Below are 16867 nucleotides of genomic sequence, written 5' to 3'. Positions count from 1 at the left end.
ACATGTTGATAGTTATTTTATTTTATTCCAAGAAATTCCAGACAACCACCACTCCACCTGGCTTAATCTTGAATAAGGTGCTGCAAGTATCAAAAAGTTAAAACCGATGGAATAGATATTCGCACACTTAGAGCTATGCAGAATATAATTTATTTTAGCTTTCAGGCTTAAGGACCTGCTCTGATTAAAGTCCTTTAGCTAAAATAAAGTGTACTCTGCATAGATTAAGTGTGCGGGTATCTATTCTATCGATTTTTTTTAAAGAAAGAAAGATTCCACCCTCAACTACTAGCTGTGAGCTTTTGATATTGCGTTGATGAAAACAGCCTTTCGCCTCTATAATATCACAACGGCACATGAAAACTTGAGAAGACGCTTAAAAATGTGTCAAACTCAATGATAGATGGCTACAATAATAATATTTCAGACAGGAACAGAACACTTTAATTAAATCCCAAAACATATTTTATTCCAGCTGTATCAACATTGTGGACAAAATCCAAATCATGAAAATAAAACAATTTTATTCTAATTTGTGTTAACGATCAGTCCGGAGGTACAGCATCACTTAAATGTATCCAATGATGTCATTGCATATGATGGGTTGTCGGCTGCCTGTCTTCATTAGAGCAGTGAACTGGTAGAAGTCAGTGTCCGGCTGATGTAGGCCTGTGTGGGACTGGTGAAAGAAGGGTTTGAGAGTCTGGAGTCCCACTGGACAGGACATCCGTTTGGGAGCCTCTGCAGCCCTGCTGAGCCTTGAGGAGTCTGCAGGCCTCTGCCTCACCTCCACACTTTTAGACATTCCTGCCAATCTCCGCCGCATGTTGATCAAAATGTCTTTGGCAAGGCGGCGGCCTGCAATGGGCTTTGGTTCCGCTGGCTCGGGACACTCTGGTAGGTCCATCCAGTTCTTTATGAGGTCAGCAAAGCTGTTGTCCCCAAGAACCAGAGGCTGCCTGTTTCTGCTGCGGCTCAGCAGCGATGTTGTCCAGTCCTCTGGGTTACTGGCCTCAAATGAGGTCCAGCGCTCCAGACAAGCGTCCGAGGTGGATTTGGGCCGGATCCGGCCAGAAGGTCCTCTGTTCGTGCGGAGGCAGGCGGAGGAGGAGACTCGCACGTTCCTGGTCCTCCTTAGCACCACGCCTTCATCTTGCCAAGAAGCCTCAGAGTAACCCGAGTCAAAGTCCAGACTCTTTTCACTGCTCGGGGAGCCTTGTGCCAACCGCTCATGGTGCTGATGCTCTTCCTCTTCTTCCAGGGGGCTGGCCAGGCAGCAGGCAGAGTCATACGTGCTGGCGTCAGAGACACGTAGACGATTGAGTCGCTCTTGCTGTGCCCTCTGTTTGCAGAGCCGTGTCACGGCGAAGGACCGAGCACACGGTTCACTCAGTGGCCTCGGCCTGCTTATCTGCTTCAGGTCCTGCAAGGATCTCATCATGCACTGCATTTGGTCCCGGAGGCAGTCGGCAGAATCTCCTAAACACAGCTAAAAGAAAGAACCCAAAGATTCAGTGGCGCAGGCAGAATTTATATAAAGTCAACTCTTCTAACCAAAGAGCTTTGGTCGACTTTCGCAAGAGGCGACAGAGCAGTTAGGCTGGCTTCCAAAATATCCCATCATGCCCTGGCCGGTCTAGCTAAAACACAGTTGCCTCTTTTATTTCCATAACTGGGCCAATAAGATTTTTACCAGCTGAGATCACTCTGCTCTACGACCATATAACAAGTGAAGCATTCCTGACAGACCTCAGAGCAGCTTTATGGAGACCATCCCATGCAGTATGATCCCAGAATATGAAAAAAAAAAAAAAAAAGTCATGGCTTGGAGAACAGGATGCACATTTTACCTCCTAAAGCATGTTGACTGGACTGCATTATAAAGCAGGAAATGACGGCAACATGTTGGAATTACGCAATTATAATGTTTCAATTGTGAATCAAATCATTTTCCAGCCTTCAGATAAACTGAAATCAATGCAGTCCACTTGACGCAACATGTCTTTATATTGTTCCATCTAAAAAAAAATTCCTGTTGCAGGAAGCAGACACTCCTAAAAATCCTCAAAAAAAAAGAAATGAGTAGCTTAGCCTTTTTGTTGTCGTACAAGTTCTTATAATATTTAGTTTGTTGAACCACCCTGTCCCTGTCAGTGTTTGGCTTGGAGCTGTACAGGACACCACAATGCCATGATGTTATCACAGCTGTGGGTGCTGAACCATTTGGCCCCTGGGGGAGACTTATCTGACATACAGAGACATCCTCAGTGGGGACTCTGTGGTCGGTCTGCGCCTCTTAAAATGCCCTGTTCTCCCTGGCTGCCTTCACACAACGAGGAGAAGTGACTCACCCGGTTGTATGCATTTGGTAAGGACAGTTTGGTTTGAATTAACTGTGACTTTGAGGACTGAAACATTCTTGCTTTCAAAAAAAAAAAAGAAAAGTCATTAGAGGAAAAACTTCAAAAGTCAGTACAAAATGTACGCTGCTTGCGCCAAAAAAACAAAAAACGCTTCTCCTAAGGGTCCTGATCAACGACCTTTGCAATCTCACACTCAAATCACCGCACGCATCAACAAAACTGTCGAAATATATTAAAGCACGTGGATAAAACTTACCATCGCGTGTGAGTAAATATCTGCAGTGAAGTTCAGAATCCTGTTAATTGTTTCTGCAACAAAAAAAACCCCCAATGCATTAGATAAATGGTGAGCGTTTTTCCACAATTATTACACATTTAGTACTTTATTAATAGGCAAATGACACTCACCTTTGCATTTGATTCGGAGTTAATGCCAGCACATTTCCACAGCTGCACACATTTACAGTAGATATGAGATGGCGTGTCGCTCTGTATATTCCCCTCATCTGAACCAGATGAAGGTCCGTCTGCGGACTTTAAGGATGCGGAGCTTTTCGCTGCAGCAAATCAGCGCAGGGCATCACAAAAAATCCGCCAATAGCAAGTCGCCTGAAACTAGATACCTCCCTGTGTAATTACAGCGGGTCCTACTGTAACTTTGTCCCGTTACTCTGTGGTGACTCTACATCTGGAGTTGGATAAAAAAAAAAAAAAAGACAATTTTTTCATTCACGCTAAATAGAACATTTTAAAACGTTTTTCATTCCACCTTTTAAACAGATACTATTAAGTATTCCAAACCACCGACATTGATTGTATTTAATACTTTTTACGTTTAAGACCACCGCTTGATTTTTAATTTGACAATGCTGTGAAGAATGCAGAAAATGAAACGCCACTTTTGTAAAAAAAAAATGTCTTTGCTGATAAGTCTCTGTATGCGTGTGCGTACATGTGATTTATTAAAATCTACATACTGCCACCTAGTGGATATTTGCAGACAGGACCTCTCAGTTTAACATTCCTCATTTAGTCTTTGAATAAACCCTTATCTTTTGTTAAAATATGAGCAATGCATAAGTCCTTGTTCTTTTAAATTGGTGTTTAGAAATACAAACAATGGTGTTGGGCTTGCAGTTCTCTTTTCATTTGAAGAGTTAACCGTTCATGACTGCGCATCCTCGCCTCGCGTGTCGTTACCACTTTATTTAGGCTGTTTTGTAATTCAGACGGGAGAGTATCAAGAAAGTACCAACTCAAAGTTGTAAAATAGTCAATTAGAAGCAAAGGTCCTGCATTCAAAAATCATACCAAAGTAAACGTACAGAAGTATTATCAGCACAATGACTGACAGGGAGACAGAGGCCTCCTGGTTACAGTTTTATCATTATGGAGGTATCAGGTGAAGCTCAAGGCTTCAGGAGGACCACACACACACACACACACACACACACACACACACACACACACACACACACACACACACACACACACACACACACACACACACACACACACACACACACACACACACACACACACACACACACACACACACACACACACACACCATCTCAAAAAAGGCCCAGCAGAAGTTGTGCTTCCTTTGCCAGCTCGCTTTTTGAAATAAACAGTGTTGTAAAATATATTTCCCTCTAGTGGAGTAGAAGTAGCATAACATGGAAACACTCAAGAAGCTTTAAAACTATACTTACAATACTTCAGTATATATATACAGAGTTATATATACAATAGACATATAGAGGTATATAGAGATAGAGGTCTATAAAACAATAGACCTCTGAGGTTCAGTTTCTACCATATGCTCCTCTTTCGAGATTCTTTTTTGGTAGAGTTTTGGTCCAAACATAGCAGCTCAGAATAGTAGGCATTTTGTGCATTTTCATTTGACACATCACACTGTAGAATAGAAGATCATGTGAGTAAACTTTTATTTACATTTAACAAGTGAAATACCATTATCTTAATATTAGTGACTGACTATCATCCATTTGTCTCTGTGTTGTGATGCAGCTTAAATCATTAGTTATGTGAACCGAAGTGGAGTATAAATAGCCCTAATTCACACTATGGAGATGGCATGTCTCTAAAGAACAAGTGTAAACAGATATCAAGGCACAAACATATGTAAAAAGACTCGGAATGGAACAAATATCACAAAACAATACATGTTAGGAACAGACATAAGCACTTACAAATCTTGCAGATTTCTTTAAAGTGACACATAAGCATATCTGTTTTATTTCTTCAAGGAAGTTACATAAGGAATGTTATTCAGTTGGTGGAGGGTACAAGCTAATCTATGGACGGTCATGCAGGACAATGCAATATAATACATCTGTGAATTTTGATTCCGTGTAAACATTGTAGAAAAAAAACACTTTCCCTTTATCCATCTTATTCTCATGCTTGTTTGTTTTCTTCCAAAAATAAGCTCTAGGGTCAAAAGGTAAGTCAAAAGGTTCATAAAATGCCAACATTAGTTAACAGAAGTTAATGTTATTTTTATAAAAAGTTGTTTTTTTTTGTACTGCATCTTCTTACTAAACTGCAAAAGCAAATGAGGAAAGTAAAATGAAAAAAAGAGAGAGATCTGTAGAGATAAATGGTGTACAAGTGGTTCTCAAATTGGTTCTTGAAGGCCTTTTGAGGATGAAAAATATTTGTATTTTTCAGATTTTTCATTTGCCAAGTTGCATGATAAGAAAATGTCTTACTATAATGATACGTTTTCCTCTTCTTATCTTCCACTTAGATCATCTTATTTAGGTTACAAATCTAATTTAAAAACCAGTAAGGGGTCCTTGGTCAAATATATATTTACAGGCACTCAGTATGAATAGAGAACACCAAGACCAGTAACAAATGTATGTATATATAAAAGAAATATGAACACAACTGATAATGTGATGGTTGCAAATCTCTGATTGTTGAAGTTCTTTAAGGTTTCCCCTTTAGGAATTAAGTCTGTTATGGTTTTCATTATGAAAAGCAGTAATCGTCACATGGCTGTTGCAGTCTCTCATGCAGTCTGTGTGGGTCAGGCATCTCCCTGCGTGGACAGAAAAACGACAAGAAAGCACCATTACACAAACACAATAAAAAGGAAATGAGAGAAGCGCTGTTTTAATGCACAGACTTACATTGATGTTGTTATCCTGTTTTGGTTTGACCTGCTGATGTTTCAGGATGTCATGTTCCTTTCTTGACCCCCAACACATTTTATTCATTTAGCACAAATTTATGAAATCAAAAATTTGAAAAGGCGAGTGAAACCAGCACAACCGAGTTTAGCTACTTTGTTTCCGATTATAAAAGTTGTGCTTAAAGAACCAAATACAGTAAGTAGCTCCACACAGTGTTTCTTAGTTGTTCCAGTTCCAATAAACGAGCTGAATAACAGTTGGTGCATTTAGTCATTTTAACAGATTAAAAACTGCTGCCAATCATCTGTGATTGCATTAGGACAGCAACTACTGATTACATTCATTATTGATTAATCTGGCAGGTTTTTTTTCTTGATCTATTGATTATTTGTCATTGTTTATAATATTTGCTTGTTTCCTATGGAACCAACAGTTCAAAGCACAAAGACATTTAGTTTTTCCTAAAAGAATGAATCAATTATCAAATTGTTGCCAATTAACCTTCTATTGAACGACTTATGCGATACGCTGACGATGCGTCTCGGCTCCAGGCCACCTAAATCGTCTAAAGCTGTTCCATAATATTTCATATTTCATCATCCCGCTGTCGTACCTTTAGAAAAGACCACAGTCTTTTAGGTTGTTCTTAATAATGACGTCGGTGACGGCGTCAAAGACAAACTGCACGTTCTTGGTGTCGGTGGCACAGGTGAAGTGGGTGTAGATCTCCTTTGTGTCCTTTTTCTTGTTCAGGTCCTCAAACTTGGTCTGAATGTAACTTGCTGCTTCATCAAACTTGTTGGCTCCTGGGAAGGATGAGGAAGTGACTTGTCATTAAGACGACAGAGTACTTTTTCTTGTGTTGTGATTTGTTAGTAAGTCAACAACCCGTTTAACTACTGTGTACCTGTGTATTCTGGGAAGCAGATGGTAAGGGGGCTGCGAGTGATCTTCTCCTCAAAGAGGTCCTTCTTGTTGAGGAACAGGATGATGGAGGTCTCGGTGAACCACTTGTTGTTACAGATGGAGTCAAACAGCTTCATGCTCTCATGCATTCGGTTCTAAAAAAAAAAAAAAAGAAAAAAAAAAGGAGCAAAGTCGGTCATGGCTGAAGTACAACAAGGTATCAGAGCTGCCACCAGGGGACAATGTTGTTTAACATTTGAAATGGGAGAACTATCCAGTGCAGAGCATCTTTTGACCAGGTCTCTCCTGAGCACTTGCTTTAAATTCATAAGCAGTTAGAAACATTTGGGTAAATTGGTTCAAGTCACTTGAAAAACAGCTTTTATTAAATAACTACACTCCAATGGTTCAACTGTAAATGGAGCCATTGAGACAATTTCACCACTTGGAGCTCACTATCATTGCGCTCTAACAAGAGGAAGGATGGGTGATTTTAAATGCCTTGTAGCGCTTTACAGTCTAAACTATCTCATACCGCAAATGAGACAAAGAGCAGATTTATGAAGCTAGTAAAGTTGCATCATCCATGAAAATGAAGACACATGCTAGAAGGGGGATTTTTTTCCCTTACCATCTCCTCATCCTCGGCCAGCACCAGGTCATAAGCACTCAGTGCAACGCAAAAAATAATGGCTGTAACTCCTTCAAAACAGTGGATCCACTTCTTTCTCTCCGAGCGTTGGCCTCCGACATCAAACATTCTGCAAAGGGGATGAAGCAAAGGAGATGCACTGTGTGTGTGTGTGTGTGTGTGCGTGGAGGAAGGAGGTCACAATGAAATACAGTAAGGTGAAGCTGATAGGGAACGGGGTATTGAAGAGGGAAGGAAACAGAAAGTTAAGAGTGACACCATCCGTGGATGTACAAGTTGTGATGAGGCTTCTTTAAAAACAAATGTGGTGAAGAGATGGAGAGACGTCTGTCAGATATCTGATAAAAGTGTGTCTATGTTACCTGTACCGATGTGAGGGTCCCGGGACAGAGGATGTCGTATGTGTACAGATTGTAAAAAAAAGCCCTCAGAGTCAAATTTGTGATTTTGGGCTCTACAAAAGTAAACTGAATATATTCAGAGCAAAGCCCTGGCTCATGGGGAAGCTGAGCACCGTGATCAGAGAGCAACGACAGTCCACCGTATCCAGCAGCTGCCATATGTTTAGTGTTTAGGTGAGCAGACGCACTGAAAAATCTAAATTAAGCCGTTGTGAAAAGATTTCCTTTCCATACTTATTATGGCAAACGGGACAGAATTATAACAAAAAAAAAACGGGACTTTCTTCTCATTGATTGCCTCCATGTATTATTCAGGCCAAATATTGAGGCTGTGACAGAAGGTAAATATCAGAGAGTTTAACACGAAACGGGTCACACCAGAACCACGTGGCTGCTTTTTTTTTTTTTTTTTTAATATAATCCAGATCCGTTTGCACTTTTAATACGACATCGTTTGTATATTCAACTATACACTATACGAGACTCCGATCTGCTTCAGTATAGGTCCCGTTATAAAATATTGAAACACTTACTGTATCTCTAGCACATCCTCTATCCAGAGATGCATCTATACATCCATCATTATCCCACACATGAGTGCTCAGACTGGGTCAGAGCATATTTTATGTAAGACCTAAAGTGCTGCAACATGGAGGACATATTCAAATGTTCGAACTATAGAGCTTTGGTTTCATTGAGCGAGAGCACAGTGGGGAGGATCTAATATCTCTAGTTCAATCATGATCATTATTAAGCTTTTAGTTGCCGTTATAATTTGGCTTCTAAGTAGCCGAGTTGCACATTTCAAGTCAGGAGGGTCAGTTGCCCTTTGACGCTATTAATGTTGAGACCAAAATATAATCTAGCAACCTGTTTAGAGCAGGCGTGGAGGACGCTTGTATGGTGATGTCACTGCTGAAATGGACTTATTCAAGAATAATAAATAATAAAAACCATGACATACCATTTACTTAAATATCCAAGTTGGGTTTTTGCCTTGCTGCTCTCCCAAAAATAGCACCAAGGACAGTTATATTTTATTCAGTATCTGTCATGTTCCATGTGCTCTTGTGTGGCTAGTAAGACAAACTGACAACTGGCATTTTTTTTTTTTTTTTTTTTTTTTTTTTTATGTATCACCAAATTCCACTACAAGCAAGCATCAGAGATGAGTGAGCACTGGGGGCTATTCTACCCCTGAGGTTTGTTCACGCCAAATACACCCTCTCACTTTGGGTGAGCTGCTAAGAGCTCCCTGGACCATCACATTGGTTGCAAATGGCTATTTCTGCTTAAAAAAAAAAAAGGGAGACCGTGTGAGAGAGGAGATAGCTGTGTAAGTTTTTGTTTCCAAAGTATCTGAAGTCCTTTAACATTGAAATCAGGTCAGCGCTTTACGGCCTTACTTGAAGTGCAGTTCCTTGAAAGTGAAGTGAGTCTCCACAATGCCGGTGGTCTTGACCCGAGTTCGCAGCACATCTTGCTGGGAAGGAATGTAATCTGCTTTAGCTATCCTCTCCAGGTCATTTAGGTAACTGAGAGAGAGAGAGAGAGAGAGAGAGAGAGAGAGAGAGAGAGAGAGAGAGAGAGAGAGAGAGAGAGAGATGATGACAAGGTTAGCGATTTGAGAGTGAACATAATTTGCAACCTGCAAGGGAGAGAGAGCGAGAAAACATAAGTCATAGTCTCCATTTCCCTTAACTGCCTTGAACTGCTGAACTCTACTGTAGCAATCTGGTGAGTCATGTTCTGCTGCATTCAATAACGGACTGTTTTCTCACTTTTTATGTTCATATGACGAACTTTAAAAGGCCAAGGGAATTTCAGATTCAGGTTACCCTGTTCATGTTGTACATCGTTTCCATATTGTCATTATTAAAATATTGTTAAGTCGCGGTAACCATGCCGGGACAGTTATTGCACAGCGGCTCACTATACACACTCACTATACAATTGTATCTCTTGCATTAGATAGTAGGTAGTGCCTGGTGCAAAGCTCTGCATCTAATGCAGTGTCTCTGCTTGATGTATGCTTGCGGGGACTTGTTTCATTTCATATATTAGTGAAAAAAAAAGAGATAACTTTTCCTTCTTACAGCGATTTAACTAAATAATAAAAAAAAAATTCAATAAGACTCCAAATTTCCTTTAGATTTGCCTCTTAGAAGTAAGATAACGGGGCGTCAGTTACTTGAAAGGGCAGTGTTGCAAAAATGTTGAAAAGAACATCACACAAGGTTTATGCAACGTTTGTGCAATGTTACATTTCTCACAGAGGAAAAAGACAGTAAGTTGTCTCCATTCATAACTCGTTTCACTCTCATGTCTGTTTTCGCCCTTTTTCTGTTTTTCTGACAGACTGTTGGTCAGTAGGGGAGTGTGGAAGCATCTTCACCACGCTCAACACAACCTGCTCCACTTACACAAGCATTGCATCATCATCCAAGGCCAGCTGGGAGCTTTAGTGGCCCAGCCAACCCTCGCTTCACAGACAGACCGAAAGATATAATATAATATAATATAATATATATATATATATCTCCGGCATTTTAGTTGCACAGATCTCATTATTCATACATCACATCCACAGATAATAAATAACGAGCCAACAAAACCTCATAATTATTGATATACTGTATGTATAGTATTTTATCATAACTATCTCATAGTTTTCTTAGAGGCTAATCTAGGTCGCTGCAAATCTTTCATCTGTGAAGACAAACCATTTTGTTCTCCGTTTATTACATTACAGCGTGAAAGTGTCACACTCAGAGAAGTAGAAATACTCACTAAATGGAAGTTATTGGACTATCTTTCCCGTTTCTATAGCTCCCAAGAGAAGCAGTGCATATGAGAGAGGCTGAAAGGACTGCAACATCAGATCCATCAGAACACCAAGAGAGCAACAGTCTTAATGGCAGAGATATTAAACAGCCCTTTGTATGAGAGGAACATAGAATTAATCAGCCTCACTTTCTTCAGCTGTTTATACTCTATTTAAAATAACATTTAAGTGCAGCGTTCCAGTTGCAGGATGAGAAAAAGAGCACATTTGACGGGTGGCTGTGAGCTTTCCAAATTGGCCACATTTACATTTCTAATGGTGAAACACAGAGTCTGTGTGTGTGTGTGTGTGTGTGTGTGTGTGTGTGTGTGCGCGTCTGTGCCGGCGCATGTCTAGAAGGTATTACTACTAGCGGCGTCGCGGTGTAACATACTCATACAAATTCACACTCACTATGCCGCAGAGTCGTTGAGTTGGTATTCTCGCGACCGAGTAAAGCAACTCTGTATGCCGCTGTCCCCCCACAATCGCCTGATCACGCTGGACAGATCGTCAGGAAAGAGGCCCTGTTCTTCAGCAGCTGCAGACAAGGCGAAAAGCTGCTGGGCATCGTCCTGCAGGGGGCGACGAAGACACAAGACAGGACTGTTACAATGGAAGGGGGGGGGGGGGGGCATCACTGCCAAGACATACATTAAAACCGTTACATCATCGCAATCCACTGTAATGGATCATTAGAAGGGTTAGGTCGGCGATTCTAAGTAAGACTAACTTAATACAACACTCACATGCTCATTGAAAAGGTTTTGGATACTTTAGAAGATGTATTTGTCGAACACAGATTGCTGAAGCCTCGTATTACCTTGAGTGGAGTGAGCGATGACTGTCCATTTTGTCCCTTATACCTTTTATTGAAATTTCTTTCAGACGGCATTTTTTTTTTTTTTGCAGCCAGTATAGACAGTAACATCTACAGCATATTTCCAGTATTAGTTTAAGGCAAAAATGTGAACCTATCCATTAAAGACAATTAACTAAGCTTTGAACTATGTAAATAGAAGGTTAGACTCGACTAGATCTGTTAAAGCGAAAACATAAAGCAAATATAGCTCCTCAAAAAATGATCGACAGACACTTTCTCAACCGTTCGTATTTGGATAAATGCTAAATAAATAATGCGCGGTCATGGAGGGCCGTGTCTCTAAACATACTGCCGAGGAAGCAACGGTTATGATAGTAGTAGCAAAATAAGTTGCCGATGAAATCAGTGAAACCTAGAATCTGAGGCCACTAGGCCACTAGGGGCTGATATGTTGGTGTGACTCAAGGGAACAGCATGCAGGTGATGCTTTTTAAATGTCCTGCTGTTTGCCTCCATGCTTCTTTCTCCTAATTCTCCATCTTCTTGCTGGCATGGAATTTAAAATCGACTCCGACCTTCTTTCACAATGAGTGATGTGATAAAACACAAAAAGCAGTAATGAATCACTGATCAAGGGTTTTGGTCGGTTTCTGACTGCAGGAGGGGCTGTTTCCTTGAATATGTATGTAGTCATCGTGGAGATAAAAAAAAAAAAAAATGATGATTCACAATGAAGAATGCATTTCACAATTGTTACTGTCTGTGTATTTGTCACATTTGAAGGAAACGTGTTCTTAAGTTTAGCTATTGGATCATAAGGTACTGGAACTCTGCTTCCTCCCTCAACCAAACTAAAAAGAAAAAAAGTGTGCTTAATGCACGTTGACACATGTTTTTGCATTGCATGTGTGTACTCATGCACGATCTGTGCGCGATTGTCATTGTGTACTTCTACGGGGCTGCAGAGTGCAAGCATGGGCAGGCTATCGCACTAATTGCCATGTGTGGGAGTCTGTGAGAGTGTTGTCACGTACATACAGCCATTCGACAGATCTGTCCGATGAAGGGAAAAAAAAGAAAAAAGAAAAGCTCTAATGACCACAGCAGAGTCCTCAATCCTTTTATTGCAGCTCCAGTTACAGCACACATGAACTGGCCTCACTGCAAAATCACACCGACACACACACACACACACACACACACACACACACACACACACACACACACACACACACACACACACACACACACACACACACACACACACACACACACACACTCCTCCACAGGAATGAGTTCAGCCACTGCTAGACCTCACAGACAGCTTGCTCATAGGCTGCTAAGTGTTCACAGGGTGGAGAAGAGTGCTTCTTCATGTGTGTGTGTGTGTGTGTGTGTACAGGGTGTGTCTGTCTGTCTGTGTAAGAGTTCAATAAATGCACTGATGAAGTTGTGAATGTGTGTTAGTTAAAGCTGCCCTTAATTATTCTCGTTATTGATCAATTACAATGTTTTGATGGATGGATTGAGCATATAATGTAGAAAATGTAAAATAATAATCACATTAAATGTTCAACCCAAAGACAGGCAACAGTACAACGTCTCAAATATATAAGTTATAATCATATGAGTCAAAGAAAAAAATGTGAAACACTGGGTTTGATTTAAGACATAGGTATACAAAACCAGGCAGACCGTATCAGCGGCTAACTAATGAAGCTAACTTTAGCTTCATGAGTTGGTGGAAACAGTATCGAGCTGACTTTTCAAGCTGACTCCTTTTACAACAAGAATCCTGTAAAAACTGTCCTGTAATATGTACTTAACGGCTACAGAGATGATATGGTGCTAAAGGACTTTCTTAATAAGGAAACACGTAAGGCAAAGCTTAAAGTGTCAATCTTAATGTATCAGTCCTGGTTGGTTTAAAATGTCTCTGTAAATGAAAAAGGAAGTGCTTAAAGTTGAGCAGTCTGGAGACTTTTTTGTTGATACATGACCATCAAGCTTTCAGAATTGTGCGCTTACTGCTTAGTTCCATCTTTTATACAAAAAAAAAAAAAGTTCTGATGTTGCCAAAGACACCCAGTTTGTAATACTGCAAATATATAAATATTGCAATACTTCATCAGTGTATGATCAATCACCATTGTGTTAACTCCTTCCATGTCAGATCTGCCACTTAACAGATATTTATTGAAATGAAAAGCTTCCAGATTGCCACTATAACACAGCGTATTGTTGGTGGGCCTTTGTTCTATTTAGGTAAACTGTTAACACACAAACTAATGCAGCTTATTAGTTGATAAATGATTTGCTCCTCGGCCTTGGAATTAACGCTTGGTTACTACTGTAGGTAGAAACAGACAGAATTTGCTAACATTTGCATCTTATGTTGTAGCAAATAAAAAAATAAAATAAAAAACCTGTTTAATACGTTCCAATTCCACGTTTTCCACGAAAAATCCAAAGCTCGACTGGCCTGATTTGCCTAGTTAGAGTTGCTAGAGTTGGACAATCGCTGTTCGGGGGACGGTCAATTGAGATTGGGGATGTAAAGTTAATCCGGACAAAAAAGGAGACACATTCAAAAAAAGACAAACTGCTGAATCACAGTTGTTTTAAAGAACGAAAACATTTCTGTTACACAGAAAGACAATTATTGGCCACCTGCAACGTTTTCCTTTCACAGGCAGACAATAGCCTTGAAAACAAGGAACTCATTTGTGTCATTGCTGAGGTTGCAGAGAGCACCCGGTAAACTAGATGTGCTGTTAAAATGTGTGGTGCGAGCACTTTCAAATAAATCTAATCCCCAAAACAGCCCTCAGTGCCGCTGCCTCTGCTGGCATTAAGTACACTTGCAGCTTTTTTTTTCCTTTCTCTCCCTATTTCAACTTTAAGGAGAGAGCAGATCAAAAGATGGAGGAGGTGAAGTCTGCAAGACAAGGACCACTTCCCCGCTAGTCACAAAGATGGATCAGAGAAGCATTGCACTGTGTTCTAGTTTCTAACACCAAGAGCAATTGTAGAGGTGAAAATAAGCCATTATGAACAGGTGAATGTTGGAAATCATGTGATGCAACATTTGGCTTGGCACAGCTTGCCAGTGTTATTGACCGAACAAGAATTGCAGAGAAGAGGCAGGAGAACAAACCTCTTTTCCCAGATGCATCACAGCCTCGGTAAGATTCTTTGTTTACACTGCAAATACGAATGAGTAAGGGAGTAAAATGTTTGGTTCAGAAATAATGGGCAACTGAGTTTTCTTCCATTGTTATTCCGAGACGATAAGAAAAGTGAGAGGGACGCAGTGTGTTTGTAGAAGCAAAAAGGCAAACTCTTGTGATATCACTTCTGGGCAAGCATAAGTCTTGAGGGCTGCAACCGATATACAACTACAAGACGCTGTTGATAAGACGGGCTTTGTTTTTGTTGCGGCCTAAAAGGGAGATCCTGATCCGTCCGTGGTTAGTAAAGCCAACAGAATTCTGCATTCTCACACAACCAACACAACTTTTCTTTTTTTTTTTTTTAGGCTGGTCAGCTTTCTGCTCTCACCCTTATAAAACAAAAGAATCTTCAACAATTATCTCTTCATATTTGAAACACATATGTGACTGGTATTTTATAAGATTTTTAAAAGGGTGAAAATAAAGAATAATAATGTTAAATTTAGTAGATAAGTAGAAATTCCATGTCATCACAAATAAAACATTTTGAGAATCTGTATGCTTGTGTGTCTTACCAATCTGCCAGGGCTGCTGTAGTCTATCTTGAGACTGGCCATGGCTTTAACAATGGCCATAATAGACTGGATGGTATTACTATAAACTACTGCTCGGTACTGCTTGCACTCATCTTCTGAGTAGCCATCTTCATGGATGATCCTGAGAATGGAAAAAAAAAAAAAATATGCAACATGTATTAAAGTGTACAGTGTACAAGTCTTGTCCTTTGTCCGATTGTAAACGCACTAAAAACACACAGACATGTAGACATTTGATCCATTGCTAAAATAAAATCATGAATATATAATCAAAAAATAAAATCATTGATATATACTGTGCAGTCTGCACCTCAATTATCATGTCAGCATGCTGTGTAGGATGATGCGTAGCAGTGCGGTTCACACACACACACACACACACACACACACACACACACACACACACAGTGAAACTCCTCAACTCTGCCGTATCCAGCTGATGCAGTATCCTGAGATTACCTCTTGTAATGTTATTGTTCAGAACCTGAGAGTGAGGGAACTAAGTGTCTGTGGAACCCATCATGAGATGCAATCATCCAGACTTCATCAGGCTGCAGAGGGAAGTGCAGAGAGAGCTTACCGAGATGACCCCCACATTAAATTCCAAATTAAAACTCCCTGCTGCTTTTAACTGCGGATGATAATGAGCAGTAGTCATTTTTAAGCTGTTTTATGAAAACGGTTTGCGTTTCCCTAACTTTCGCTCGCGTAGCGTCATGTTGACACAGGATTCATCACTGTGTGATGTTACATAACAGGCCAGTGTTTCTGTCTTGCGGGCTGATTTCTCTGTATGCCCGTACGTGTTAATAACCTGGCTTCAAAAAAAAAAAAAAAAAGCGACAGACTGTTCCTGCTCCAAGCTCATAAAAAATGGATTCATTGCCTGGCTAGCCCAGAGGAATGTGAATAATTAAGCAATTTAGGGTCCTGTGTGTGCATGTCTGCGTGTGTATGTGTGTGTGTGTGTGTGTGTGTGTGCGCGCATGTATACAGTATATATGTGTGTGTGTGTTCTGATTGGTGTACAGACATTACAACATCCTCTGTATTCACAAACTCTATACTACTCCTGTGCTATGAGAAGTAAAAGACAGCAACAAACAGTAGAGGCAATGCTGTCCCCCTAGAAACCACAAAGCAGGAAGTCTTATTTATTGTATCCATCAGTGGCTTTGTGGTTATTGCAAATTATTGAGCAATAATTTCTGATTTAATATGGTTAGTGCCTGAGCCTCTAAGCCAAGTGCTGAAGATAAGATTAGTGAGGTACTGCAACTTTTACACTGAGCAGAGGCTCATCAGGTGTAAGCGTAGGTTCTTGTTTGCAGCTCTGCTGAGTAGCTGGCTTGTTAAACACGTGATTCAAAATGATTATTCTACCTTTAGCTTATTTTGTAACAAATAGTATTACTATCTTTTATCAAGAGACCATAAGGTGAGTCTGTGTCATGTGGGTCACCATCACCTTAGCTAGGCTTCACAATGGAAAACACTCATTTTAAAAAAGGTAGATAATCCATCTCTGGGTTTAACAGAAGGCCTGAATATAAAGTAGGATAAAGATTGATTTTGTAACTTACTTCATCTGCTTTACAATGGTGCTCTTCCCAGATTCCCCAGCACCTGTTGGAACATTAAAAGATTAGAGTTACAGAGGAACTGCTGTAAAAAAAATATGAGTGAGCCAGTGACGACCAGCCACTAACTTCACATTCTGTCCGCTGGTTTATCCAAGTTTCCATTTTTGGAGGACGTAATGTACAGATTTGCATAATAAATTCCCTTTTTCAATTCAACATTGACTTTTCATTCTGATAGAAGAAGGCTCTAGGGAAGAGAGATGGTTGAATTGCTTTTCAAGATGTATGTTTCGTGGTAGGAATACTTTTCCCAACTGATGCCAAGTACATGATGAAAAAAAAAAAAAAAATGTATAGGTGGCTTAGAATGTTTTAATCC

At 40.2% G+C, this 16867-nt stretch overlaps 2 protein-coding genes across 2 annotated transcripts in view; both read right to left on the bottom strand.

Annotated features, from left to right (window-relative positions):
* Window positions 1-17: 17 nt before the first annotated feature.
* On the bottom strand, window positions 18-2927 carry LOC137873783 (PAK4-inhibitor inka2-like). The gene is made up of 3 exons (XM_068712186.1): window positions 2772-2927; window positions 2620-2672; window positions 18-1489 (listed from the first exon to the last, which is right to left on the bottom strand). Exons 2-3 carry the CDS (start codon window positions 2620-2622, stop codon window positions 569-571), a joined length of 924 nt encoding a protein of 307 aa, XP_068568287.1. The 5' UTR covers window positions 2623-2672; window positions 2772-2927; the 3' UTR covers window positions 18-568.
* Window positions 2928-4203: 1276 nt separating this feature from the next.
* Window positions 4204-16867, bottom strand: part of LOC137873782 (guanine nucleotide-binding protein G(i) subunit alpha-2) — a 35730-nt gene continuing 23066 nt past the window's right edge. Inside the window, exons 2-9 of the mRNA XM_068712185.1 lie at window positions 16489-16531; window positions 14885-15026; window positions 10728-10888; window positions 8896-9024; window positions 7068-7197; window positions 6438-6591; window positions 6144-6336; window positions 4204-5436 (exon numbers count right to left, since the gene is read on the bottom strand). Of these exons, the coding sequence (XP_068568286.1) occupies window positions 6146-6336; window positions 6438-6591; window positions 7068-7197; window positions 8896-9024; window positions 10728-10888; window positions 14885-15026; window positions 16489-16531 (950 nt within the window). The 3' untranslated portion in view covers window positions 4204-5436; window positions 6144-6145. The remainder of the gene's footprint in view (window positions 5437-6143; window positions 6337-6437; window positions 6592-7067; window positions 7198-8895; window positions 9025-10727; window positions 10889-14884; window positions 15027-16488; window positions 16532-16867) is intronic.

Source organism: Cebidichthys violaceus, unplaced genomic scaffold, assembly GCF_023349555.1.
Source record: "Cebidichthys violaceus isolate CVI_PGR_0920_01 unplaced genomic scaffold, fCebVio1.0.p SCAF_17, whole genome shotgun sequence".
Classification (NCBI taxonomy): domain Eukaryota; kingdom Metazoa; phylum Chordata; class Actinopteri; order Perciformes; family Stichaeidae; genus Cebidichthys; species Cebidichthys violaceus.
Note: the sequence above shows the minus strand (reverse complement) of the source record. Positions and strands in the feature narration are given on the sequence as shown.